The 11,112-nt window shown below is 46.9% G+C and overlaps 1 protein-coding gene across 1 annotated transcript in view; it reads right to left on the reverse strand.

Moving 5' to 3' along the window:
- NCKIPSD (NCK interacting protein with SH3 domain) overlaps positions 1 to 11,112 on the reverse strand; it is a 51,396-nt gene extending 40,284 nt beyond the window's left edge. The window contains exon 1 of the mRNA XM_014890493.2: positions 10,872 to 11,112. Coding sequence (XP_014745979.1) covers positions 10,872 to 11,042 — 171 coding nt within the window. The 5' untranslated portion in view covers positions 11,043 to 11,112. The remainder of the gene's footprint in view (positions 1 to 10,871) is intronic.

The following is an 11,112-nucleotide window of genomic DNA, read 5'->3' on the forward strand; positions in this document are numbered from 1 at the left end:
CCTGCATTTGCTAGACTGCTCATTTCCCATGTGCAAAAGTTGCTCCCAGCTCCCATGGCCCATTACAGGATTGATTTCTTGCATCTGCTTCTTCTCATGCCATGTTCACCTGTGTCAGCACCCATCTCATTCAGAGGCATCAGCAAGAGCAAACCACTGTATTTCAGGAAATCCTTCCAGCACATATTGTCTGGGACAAACCCTGCAGAATGGAGATGGCCAGGACTCAGCTCACCTCCTGCATGCAGGTCTGGAGCTGCCTAACAGCAAACAAAAGGTGACAGTAACTCTGAAGCTGCATGGTTTGCACAATTCATGTGCATGTTTTCTCTCTCCCATCCCTCTAAACTCTTCCAGGTCAGGGCTAATCACCCTTTACCACTCCTAACTCCCTTCAGCCCAGCTACAAGCTTTGTGTGGTCCTCCACATGCATCCTCAGTCACAGGAGACCAAACACTGCCAACAGGGGATTTTGTTGAGAGAACTTATATGCTGAATTATTAACAGAATATTAATAGTATTTAAAAGGTTTTAAAGTGACCAGAGCTCAATATGATTTTGAGATCTCAAGCTCAAAAATACAGTGGGTTCACATGTGTTCATGCATGTGGAAAGCTCAGATGCTGTCCCACATCACTGGGCAATGCTTCTAAGGCAGTGCCCAGGAACACAGGCAAGATGATGCTTCCCAAAACAGGATGTTGTAGGGGTTTCTTTCCATCCCTGATATAAAAAATTATACTGTGCAGGTCCCTTGATAATAACTGCACAATTATTTCCATGCTGCTGCTCTCTCTTGTCATCAAGCTAATGGAAGACAGACACATGAAATCAGTTAAAAAGAAAAACAAACTAAAGGGGATGCAGTTTACAGTTTAAGTCAATAAAGGTGATTCTAGGGCAAAAACTTAATTATTTAGAACTTGGCATATCAAGGGACAGTATTTTTTTGATTTTGAACGGAAAAAGTCTTCATTTATAAACACTTTGATTTGGCCAGGCTCAGGGAAGTCCCTAAGCTTCTGCAGTAAGTAGGTAATGAATTTTTTATGATCATCATTCTTACTTGAGGTGCTGGGATTTCATGCAATTATTCTTTTAACATGCTAAAAATGTGGACTTTCCTGATACTTGAGTTTCTCCCCAAATATTCCCCAGAGACAGCTAAGCCTGAACAAAGACGGAAAGGGCCCGTGGACCTGCCTTCTGGCAGCTCACTTGGATACAAATTGTTGTTCAAACAACGGTCCATCCACTCCCCTGCAAACACACATCCTGTCCCCAGGAAAAGGAAATCTGGAAAGACACAGAATTCACAGAGTTTACAAAAAGGAATTGTCACCACATCAGATTCCGAGGCCATGGAGGTTTGCATTTGTCTGCTCAGTGAAGAGCTTCAACTTGATGTCTCTAGGAGGCCATCTGGTTTTCACAGGAGCTGCCTGGTTCTCACTGCAGCACATGGACACTGACTGAACTCTGCTGGCAGAGAGCCCTCTGCCCCAAAAACCTGTCCCACTTCCATCCCCCAGGTGCAAGTGGGTGAAAGACACCTGTGTGGTCCATCAAGGCTTTCTTCCCACCTCCAGAGAAAGAGGATGAAGCTCAGAGGCTGAGCTCAGCATCCCAGCCAGCAAGCTCAAGGGCAGTGGAGGGGGAGCAGGCAGCAGGAACAGTGGGAGATGACACCCCAGCTACATCAGCAGCTGAGGAGGTATGGCCCCAGCACAAACCTCATGGATTGGTATTCAAAGACCTTTTCATAAAGACATCATCCCAGCAATTCCCACCTCCTTGTGGGTGAGTGTCTATCTTTGCAGCTCTTGCCTCATCTTCTCCCTCAACCCTTTGGTTTTTGTTCAATATAGGATATAATAGAAGGTTTGGAGTTGAAGCCTGCCCTCAGGTTTCTGTACTACAAGGCACTGTCCCTACTTGTACTACAAAAAAACCCCAGAAATAATTAACAGTTATTACTTAGAAAAGATCTAATCTGAACTTGAAACCAGTGATTTCGAAGAAACGACCCACAGCCTGGAATTATCTAGCATGCCTAGTCCAACAGCTTGATTTTTAAAAAAAAAATTTAATTATAACTCTTGAGCAGCTGAACAACCTAAAATATCAGCCTATGGTGGCATTTCCAGATGAAAGAAAAAATCAACACCTTGCAGACCACTTTCACACACACCACCCTAGCCTGAGTAGTGACGGGGGACAAAGCAGCACAGATGGTGTCCCCCCACTCCATTGGCATGACAGGAGATCCGTATTCTAAAGCACATCTCACTAACATGAAAGGCAGCCTGAGTGAGAGGAATGAGTTCACTGCACTTGGAGCTGAGTGACATTACCCTTTTAGCTGGCCCAGATGGACAGGAGAAAGGACACAGGCTTCACAAGAAGCAAGCAGCTTCCAAGGAGGAAAGGAGTGACAACTTCTTCTAAATGACTTCAACAGGCGAGCAAATAACCAGGAAAAACAATCCCATAGACTTCCCACCTCACTCTAAAAAGTTGACAAAATCTTACTTCCCCTTCTTGCCTAAGCCTCATGCTAAAAGAGGACAAATTCTAGTTCTTTGTTCCCTTGAAAGGGAAGCAAACAGCTCTGCCACACATGCAAGCCCTGCATTGCAGGCCATGAACACAGGTGATCTCCCATGAAGCTGAGCCTCCTCTCCCAAGGTGGTGGGTCTTGTCTTTTGGACAACTCTATTTGCTGATTAGCACTGATGGAGCTTTCCCCAGAATAGTGCTCAATATCCCTGTGGTGAGAACGCAATGGTGGCTGAAGGGGAGCAGAGACAAACACATGCAGTCATGAATCGTGTCCTCTGTTCCACTTCTCACATGACAAGCTTCAAAATCCTGGTTTTAAAATCAAAGGTTTTGCCATGTGATAAAAGTCAAGACAAATTAGGTTTGACAAGACCCTCTTTTAAAGGTCAAAATTCGCTTTGTGAACCACTGGCTGGGGAAGCAAAGTGATGTTCTTCCAGAAGCAGGACCAGGACCCAGAATTCCTGCTGTGACTCAGACCTGAGGCAATGAGGTCAGTCTGGGTCCACAGAAAGAATTTCCAGGGGACTGCCACTTCAAATGAGAATTTTTCCTCTAAATACAACAAGGATTTTTCAGATCCAGGTGCCAACCCACAGAAAGAGCACAAACTGGGGTCCTCCAAAACTGCCAGCACCCACTTCTCCCTGGAGCCCTGGAAACAAGACCTCCTTCCCACCAGAGGCTGGCACCCATCACAGAGCAGTCTGCACACAGCAAGAGCAACTCCGGGAGGCAGAGATCACCAGCCCTGCAGGACCAGCTGATTCCCCAGTGCAACACCAAACACTTCTAGCCCTCACAGCTCCTGCAAGCCTGCACACAAATACACTTCTTCAGTGAAATATATTGAGCCAACTCTTACTGATATGGCCAAGGTGAAAGCTTCAATTTAAGTTTTGTCTCAGGAAGAAACACCATGCATTTTAATTTTAAAATCTCTGCACACAGAGCTCTGTTAGAACTTGTAGCTTGAAAAATTTTGGTTATGCCAGTGGCCATGTAAAATGTTAGTATCTGTGAAGTTTAATTTTCTAGCAGACCATCTACTGCTATAGTTGCATACCAAGGCTGCTTGTACTTCCCTCCTTATAAAACCCTTCTGGAATTCGTCCTTCTTCCAATACCCAAGCTGACAGCTCACACACTGAATACATAATCCTGTCTAGGAATGACAAAGTTTAAATTGTTCATGAGGGAGTAAATCTGGGATGCTCTTATAGACTCTGTTTGTTTTTATGTACATCTGAAATACAAAAAGAACAGAATAAAAAGGAGGCTGCTTCTGTTTCAGAAGCAGAGCTCTCCTCAACAGACATGTTCAGCTGTTTTTCATGTTTCAACCATTGACAGATGTAAATACCCACTTTACACCATGGGATTTGACCTCACCCGTGGGCATTAATGCATCCAAGGCCTTGCAAGGGATTTTCCTAGGTCAGCCAGTGATCATAATATTGTCTGTTTTTGTCAAAGCCTTTCCTAGTTTACAGGCTGCCCTGAGCATGGAGGTTACTCTTCTTTTGCAAGAAAGACTCTTCACATTATTTTCCCATCATCACTAACAGCTCATTTTTCTCCAAGGACAAGCAACATGAATTTCTCCCTGCTCTTCAGTGTCTTGCTCCCTCTGTACTTCACACAGAGCAACAATCACAAGAAAAACAATTTCCATGAACTTTCTGGTTTATTGGTTTCATATTTCTTTCAATACAAATCTTTCCTCCTTTGTTTTTTTGTGGTTTGGGTTTGTTGTTTTTTCTAATAAGAGTTCACCTGATGGGATGCTGGAAATCCTCAGAGGAAATACAAGAGTGGGATTATGAGAAGTGATGCAGAAGCACAAACAGAGCAGGATGTTCCTAGAGTTCAAAGCTGGCAGTTCTTCCCTTTGCAAAAAGAAGCTCATCATCATCCAGATATAAACAAGGAAAGAAAGTCTAACCATCTTCTCCTGATGAAAAGCATTCAAAAACCATACAGTAGACAAAAAAAATCACAGATTTGATCAGTTAAATTGCAAGGCAACAGCAGGTGATTGCCTGTGCAATACTGAAATACTCACAGCATTGCACCTATGCACTAGAAAGCAGGGATGCAAATTGCCCGGAAGACACTGTGACCCCAGAGGGAAGTTGGGAACCAATCTGTGTCTGTCTGCTCTGGGCAAGTGCATCTTCAAAGGCTGGGAACAAAATGGCACATTTCTTCTTTCCAGTCTGCCCCCACATCTTGCCCTTCCTCCAAGGCAAAGACAGCTGCAGCCACATTTCTCAGGAGGGGACATGGACTCTCAGACATGTCCCTACTGCCTGCTTACTTCTGACCAAAGCAGCCTTCATGCTGTTCAACTATGGCACAGGCTTGATATTCCAACCCAGTGGAGCCATCCATGCATCCACCAGTGTCACTCCACCCATGACATAGGAGCAGTAAGACCACACCACCAATGCTGCTCATATGTGAGTGTTCAGGCCACAAAGACAAATTTTATCTGGTATCCAAAGGCCTAATTATTTTTAATTGGAGTAAAAGTGAGAAGAACAGGTCTTCACAGCCAAGACTAAAGATCATTACTATAGCTCTACTCTAATCATTCTGGACTGTGAAAGATTGTAGAACTTCTGGCTAAAATTTCAAGTGTTTAGCTACAGTAATTAGAAATGGTTACAATTCCCCTGACTGTGTAATTTAGTGTCAAGAATAAAACTTCATCTCAGAGCAGGAGCAGTTCTGACACAACAGCATCTCTGCTATGGTGAGAGCCCAGAGAAAATTGCTTCATTCTTTCACTTTCTTGCATGTGTCAAGAAACGCAGCCTCAGCTGCAAAGCTCTACCAGCTGCTTATTCTCCAAAATAAAACTTTATTTTTAGCTTAAGCACTTACTCAGGATCTGTGTGAGTATTGCAATTAAGCTCACACGCCCATTGAAAGCTCTATCAAACCTGCAGCAGATGACAAATAAAGCTGCAGGCCCCAGCACGGGGACAGTCCATACAACACCACCTGTACAGGAACAGTGACAGCAACTCAGCCAAGGATCAGGAGCACCAAGTTTAAAGCTGGATTTTAAGAAGATGGAAGGAGAAACTCTTATAACAAGCAATTGCCAAAACTCAGTTTCCAGCAAGCCCAGGGTGGTTGTAGTATCTCCCTCTCTGAAGACATTCAAAACCCACCTGGACATGTTCCTGTATTGCCTGCTCCAGGTGGCCCTGCCTTAGCAGGGCATTGGACTGGATGATCTCCAGAGGTCCCTTCCAACCCAAACTATTCTGTGATTGACAATGTACAACTAACTGGGGAGTTGGAACTCGATGATCTTTAAAGTCCCTCCCAATTCAAGCTGTTCTATGATTGTGTTCCACAACCATCATTGTCTCCATGGCAGTGTGGAAGGTTTGACAGCACCTGAGCTGCCACAATAATCCTACACAGCACCAGCCTTGGCACATGCTGCTCCATCCCTGAACTAATGCACGTGTGATCCTGGCAGAGAAGCAACACAATTAGAAAGGAGTTTTCCAGCAAGCCAGTGAACTGAATTAACCAAGAGTGGGGCTGACAAGAACAGAGGCAGCTTAGAAGGCTGGACAGCAGGACCAGGTGTAGGATGTGGGATCAGGCTGGAGGAGTGGCCATGAGCTGTGAGACCCGAACTCTGAGCCCTGGCATGCCCTGATCTGCAAGGAAAGGCAGCTCCTACACTACCTCACTCTGGACCACACAATTCCAGTCCTGAACCTAGGTCACTGCAACAACAAGAAATAAGACAGAACGGTTTGGGTAAACAGAGAGCGTTCAAATTTCATTCCTTCACAGAAACCTGTCTTCTTTGTAGCTGGGGAGGTGACACACCACGCCTGCCTAGTTGGGACTACCTGTACTCTGCTGCTATGCACTTGCTCGTGCTGCAGGAGAATTTTAAGTTGTTGCTAGGCTGCACAAAGCAGTCTCTTATTTTTATCATGTCTGTTTATTCTTGTAGAAAAGGATTCAGCAAACAGCCATCCAAGGCATCCTCAAAATGCTACTCTTTGCTTGGTTCCATTTTTTTCACCAGACAGTCCAAAGCTTCTTGGCCATCAGCATATACACCTTTGCACCCACAAAGACCTTTCCTTGCTACTCCAGACGTACAATGTGAAAGCATGAACAGAGACTCAAAATCCACATTACAAACAATTTTTCAGTTATTCCAAATAAATATAAGGTAATTTTGAAAAGGATATTATTAATAATTTCAAAGCTGTTTCCTAAGGGCTTAATACAGCTGAGCAACTGATTTGTAAGAGCCAGCAGGTTAAACTATTCCCACTTCATCAGGAAACATCTCCCTGAGACTTCGCACTTATTTTTGCACCCCTGACATTTACCAATACAGCATTTTAAAGCTGCCATTCCCCTCCTCAGCATTTAATGTTAACACTTTCATTGACAGGGAATGCAGCCGGAGTTGGTGCAGACATGAGACAAGACAAGATCAGTTGTCGTGCCTGGTGAAGCCAAGAGCTGAGGCAGCTTCTCCTGAACATGGGTCCCACAGCAGGAGCAAACCAACATGGCCAGCCCCTATCCTGGCAGGAGCAGAGCAGATCAGCTTTCCTGGCAGGCCAAGTGTCAACCACAGCTCAGCATCCTCCAGGACAACCAATCCCTCTGTGTTCTAGCCTGAAATCTTCATCCAGAGCTGGAATAGCTCCACATTCCCATTACAAAATTCCAGGTTCCATCATAATTAACAGCAACATAGAGCTATTTATTCCACAGAAAGGAATCTAATTATTTGCTAGAGTTGGCATTTGTCCCTTCCTGACACTGAGTGAACCTCCTGTGCCTAAGCAAGCTGTCAAAATTGAATCTTTTACAGCTGCACATAAAGCTTTGAAAAGCCTATCTTCTGGAGTGACTATCTGACTCCAGAGGACACCCTAAGCTCCATTTTAATCTCCACATTTTTCTGCCATTCATACATCACTTAAGCATCAGCACACAGCTGTTTTTTGTTTGTTGGACAAAAGACCAACCTCATGCTGACAGGCACCTTGTTGTTCAATAGGAAGGCCTGGCACTTGAGCAGACAGTTTTGCTGCAGCAGTATTCACCTGGCATTAAACATGAGCACATTTCTTGCTCCACCAGTAGCTGGAGGCAGCTGCCCTCGTGTTGTCACCAGCACAGTGCTAGGTACATGTTTTCACGTGTCTGGCAGCAGCATCCACAGCCCCTGTGTACATGACTTTGCGGGGCACCATCATGCCTGCTGGTGTCATGGCCTCCCAAGATCTCACCTTGGGCATGCAGAGCCAGGGCTAAGCCACATGTGAGGCCACTGTTTCAACAAGCAACTGTCCCTGTGTGCCATCCACAAACTGCCTCATTCAGCAGCACAGCCCAATCCTTCTCCCTTGCTGCTTGATGGCCTCAGCATCTATCCCCAGAATGGCACTCGGCTTGAAATGACTCTTAATAACCCAAACAGGAGCTAAAAGGGAACTACAGAAGAGTAAAATCAGCAGGAATATCAGCTGAAGTTGGGTGTTTCTAATTGACTCAAATTAACTTCACATCATCTGTACCTTCTGGTGCTCTGGCTGGGCCCCAACTTGTTTCTTAGGGGCATTATAAGAAGGATTTGTTGGTGGAGTTTTTCACCCCCCTACAACTAACAGCAACGCTGAGCCACAGGGATTTCAGTACAAAATGTTGCAAAAAAATCAGACAAAAATAAGCATTACATAATAACTGAGAATTATTTTTTTTTCTTTTACAGAAGTCACGGCATCAATATCCCATATCTATGAAAGCTGAGAAAAAAACCCTTGAAATGCAAGAGGAGCTCAGAAAAAAACCTAATGTTCCTAATAGTGCACAGCAGCAGCAGCAGCCCATGCCTCTCCCATGAGCATCCTCTCAGCTGGTTGCTGTGAGGGGCTGTGACTGTTCTCCAACCTATTGTTCACCTGGAACCTAACTGCACTGCTAAGGAAGGCCAAGCTTACCTTTACAATGGTGACTCCTGTTGGCCACTCTCTCTCCCTGCTAACACTAATCATTAACGGTGTTTTTTCCCTGCTGTGATTGGGGCAGCATTAGTTGCCTCCCAAACCACTGTCACTAATTGGTCTCAGTGCCCTTATTAAACCAAAAGGGTGACAAATTGTTTGCACTCCTCCTGGACATTGAGCAAACAGTCTCAAGCACACTCTCAGTGAGCAGATGCTTTCTGTCATGAATAAACACATGTTTTGACTTCACATCAGCTCTTCAGAGCTGGTAGGATGCAACAACAGAAAGTCAGTCACAGACACACAGGATGACCGTAACTGCAGAGCAGCAAATTAGATCCTGCTGCTTCACATATCATCAACAAATACAGGTGCTGGAAATTTAATAGCCAAAACACAGATGAGCAGGTGCAGGGAAGACTCTGTTTCCTGCAACAAGGTCTAAAGGCGTTTGGGAAAGTTACAGCTGAACTAGAGGGAATGCTCACATAGTCATCAGCAATGCTGTTTTAATATCAATGCATCACTAACATGTCAGGAGTTAGCGTGGCAGGCTGCAAGCTGGGTTGAGGCTGTAGCAAAATATAATGTTAGAAATGAATGTAAAGTCATAGAATATACACTTTTCCTGTAAGACTTTGAGATGCATACTAGCAAGGTACCTGCAAGAAAAACTGGTATGAGTGAGCAGCCTAGGAGAAGGCTCCAGTACCCACAGCAGTGAGAAGACGTCATGCCACACAAGCAAATGAAGTAAGAGACTGCAGAGAGGAAACTCATGAGCAGCAACCTGGAGCTATGCCACTGTGGGGTTTTAAAATCTAGCAGTTAATAAGGTCTTTGCTCTAACTAGATAGCTCCTGTAAATAGCTTATTAAGGGCTTATTGATACACAAGATGACCCCTTCCGTCAGGCCATCCTGCCAGGCTGCAGAAGAGCCTCAGCTTCACAGGATGCACAGACCAAGTGGGACCTTGTGTTGCCCTAACACACATAACCACTCTCCTGCTAATGCTTGTCTCACTGGAGTGTTCTGCAAAGCCCACACCCACACTTACTTACAGCCTGAGTTGCTGCTAATCAGAAATTCAATGGTATCTGAAGGAGTAGCAGCACACTAAAAAATAACGGGGGTTATCACCATTTTCAGACAGACGCCAAAAGGCCCATTTGTAACATTCACATGCATTTCTGTGCCGTTACCCATTCACTGATGCCAAGAGTCCTCAGCATCCAGGTCCCACAGCTATCCCAAGGCCGAAAAGTAAAAAAGCCCCCATGAATAAGTTCTATATGAAATGCTTATTTTAATTTTAGGAGCCATATTTTCCCTCAGAAGCCTCCACTAAGCAGCCCCTGCACTGTACAAGCCACATGCAACCTCCTTCCCATGACACTTGCATGGGCACAGTGCTCACACCCCAGCAGAAAAAGGTGTGCTCCATCCTCTGGCCCCAGTCAGGGCCACAGCAGGTGCTCGGACCTTCTGTAATTCCTGACATCACCAACCCGGCTGTAAGTGCAGCCATCGCAGGCAGCTGCCATGGCTTCCCCAGGACAGCAGGGGTGTGCTGTGAGTGTCCTGGTGTGTTAGTGGAAGGAGGACAACCACCCCACGCTATCTTCCCAGTGTGAGAGTACCATACACATGGAGCCCCCAGGGCGAGCAGCCAGCACGGAGATGGCCATAGGAGTGCCACTAACTTACACCAACCTCGGCTGCTGGCCGGGAGATTCCAGTTTACCTGTAATCTTGTTTATGCCGGGGAGGAGAATCCCCCCCAGTATCTCCCAGGGATTTTCCTATCTTCCTCTCCCAGTTCTGCAGGAGTGAACAGCCCCCGGGGATGGTACCTTGGGGATCCATACCCAGCCCTCTTCCTCGGGATGAGACTGCTGAGCTCTCACTTAGTCTCTAAGTGAGCAGGGCTGGTGTTCCCCAAACCTGACACCACAAGAGATGTCTTCTGCCTCCCTGCAACCACGGGATTCCCATCCCACAGTGTCCCAGACTGCCGAAGACACTGCAGGGGCAGCCACGGCCACAGAAATCGCACACCTGTCTGTCTCCCCAGCCGGGCTAGCGGCTCCCAGAGAGGACACGCGAGGGACCATGCCCGGCTGGGGCTGGGCTGCTCAGAGCAGGGGGCAGCTGTGCTCTGCCGCCGCCCCGGCACAAACCCAGCCTGGGACAGCCAGGAAATCCCCGCTGCCTGCGAGGGCCCAGGGCAGAGCCGCCCACCCCCGGCACCCGCGGCAGAGCCGCCCCCGCCCGGCCCGGTCCGGCCCGGCCCACCTGCAGCCGCTGGAGGTAGGAGGCCGGCGCGTAGCCCGTCTCGCCAGAGCCGGCGCGGGTGACGAGCCACCAGTGCTGGTTGCTGCGCTCCAGCAGCAGGAAGGTCTCTCCGGCAGCGAAGGGCAGCGAGTTGGGCTCGGCCGAGCGGAAGCTGTACAGGGCCCGGTACATGGCGGCAGCACCGGTACCGGCAGCACCGGCACCTCCGCCCGCCCGGACCGGCCCGGCCCCGCCTCCGCGT

Source organism: Sturnus vulgaris, chromosome 11, assembly GCF_052056855.1.
Source record: "Sturnus vulgaris isolate bStuVul1 chromosome 11, bStuVul1.hap1, whole genome shotgun sequence".
Classification (NCBI taxonomy): Eukaryota; Metazoa; Chordata; class Aves; order Passeriformes; family Sturnidae; genus Sturnus; species Sturnus vulgaris.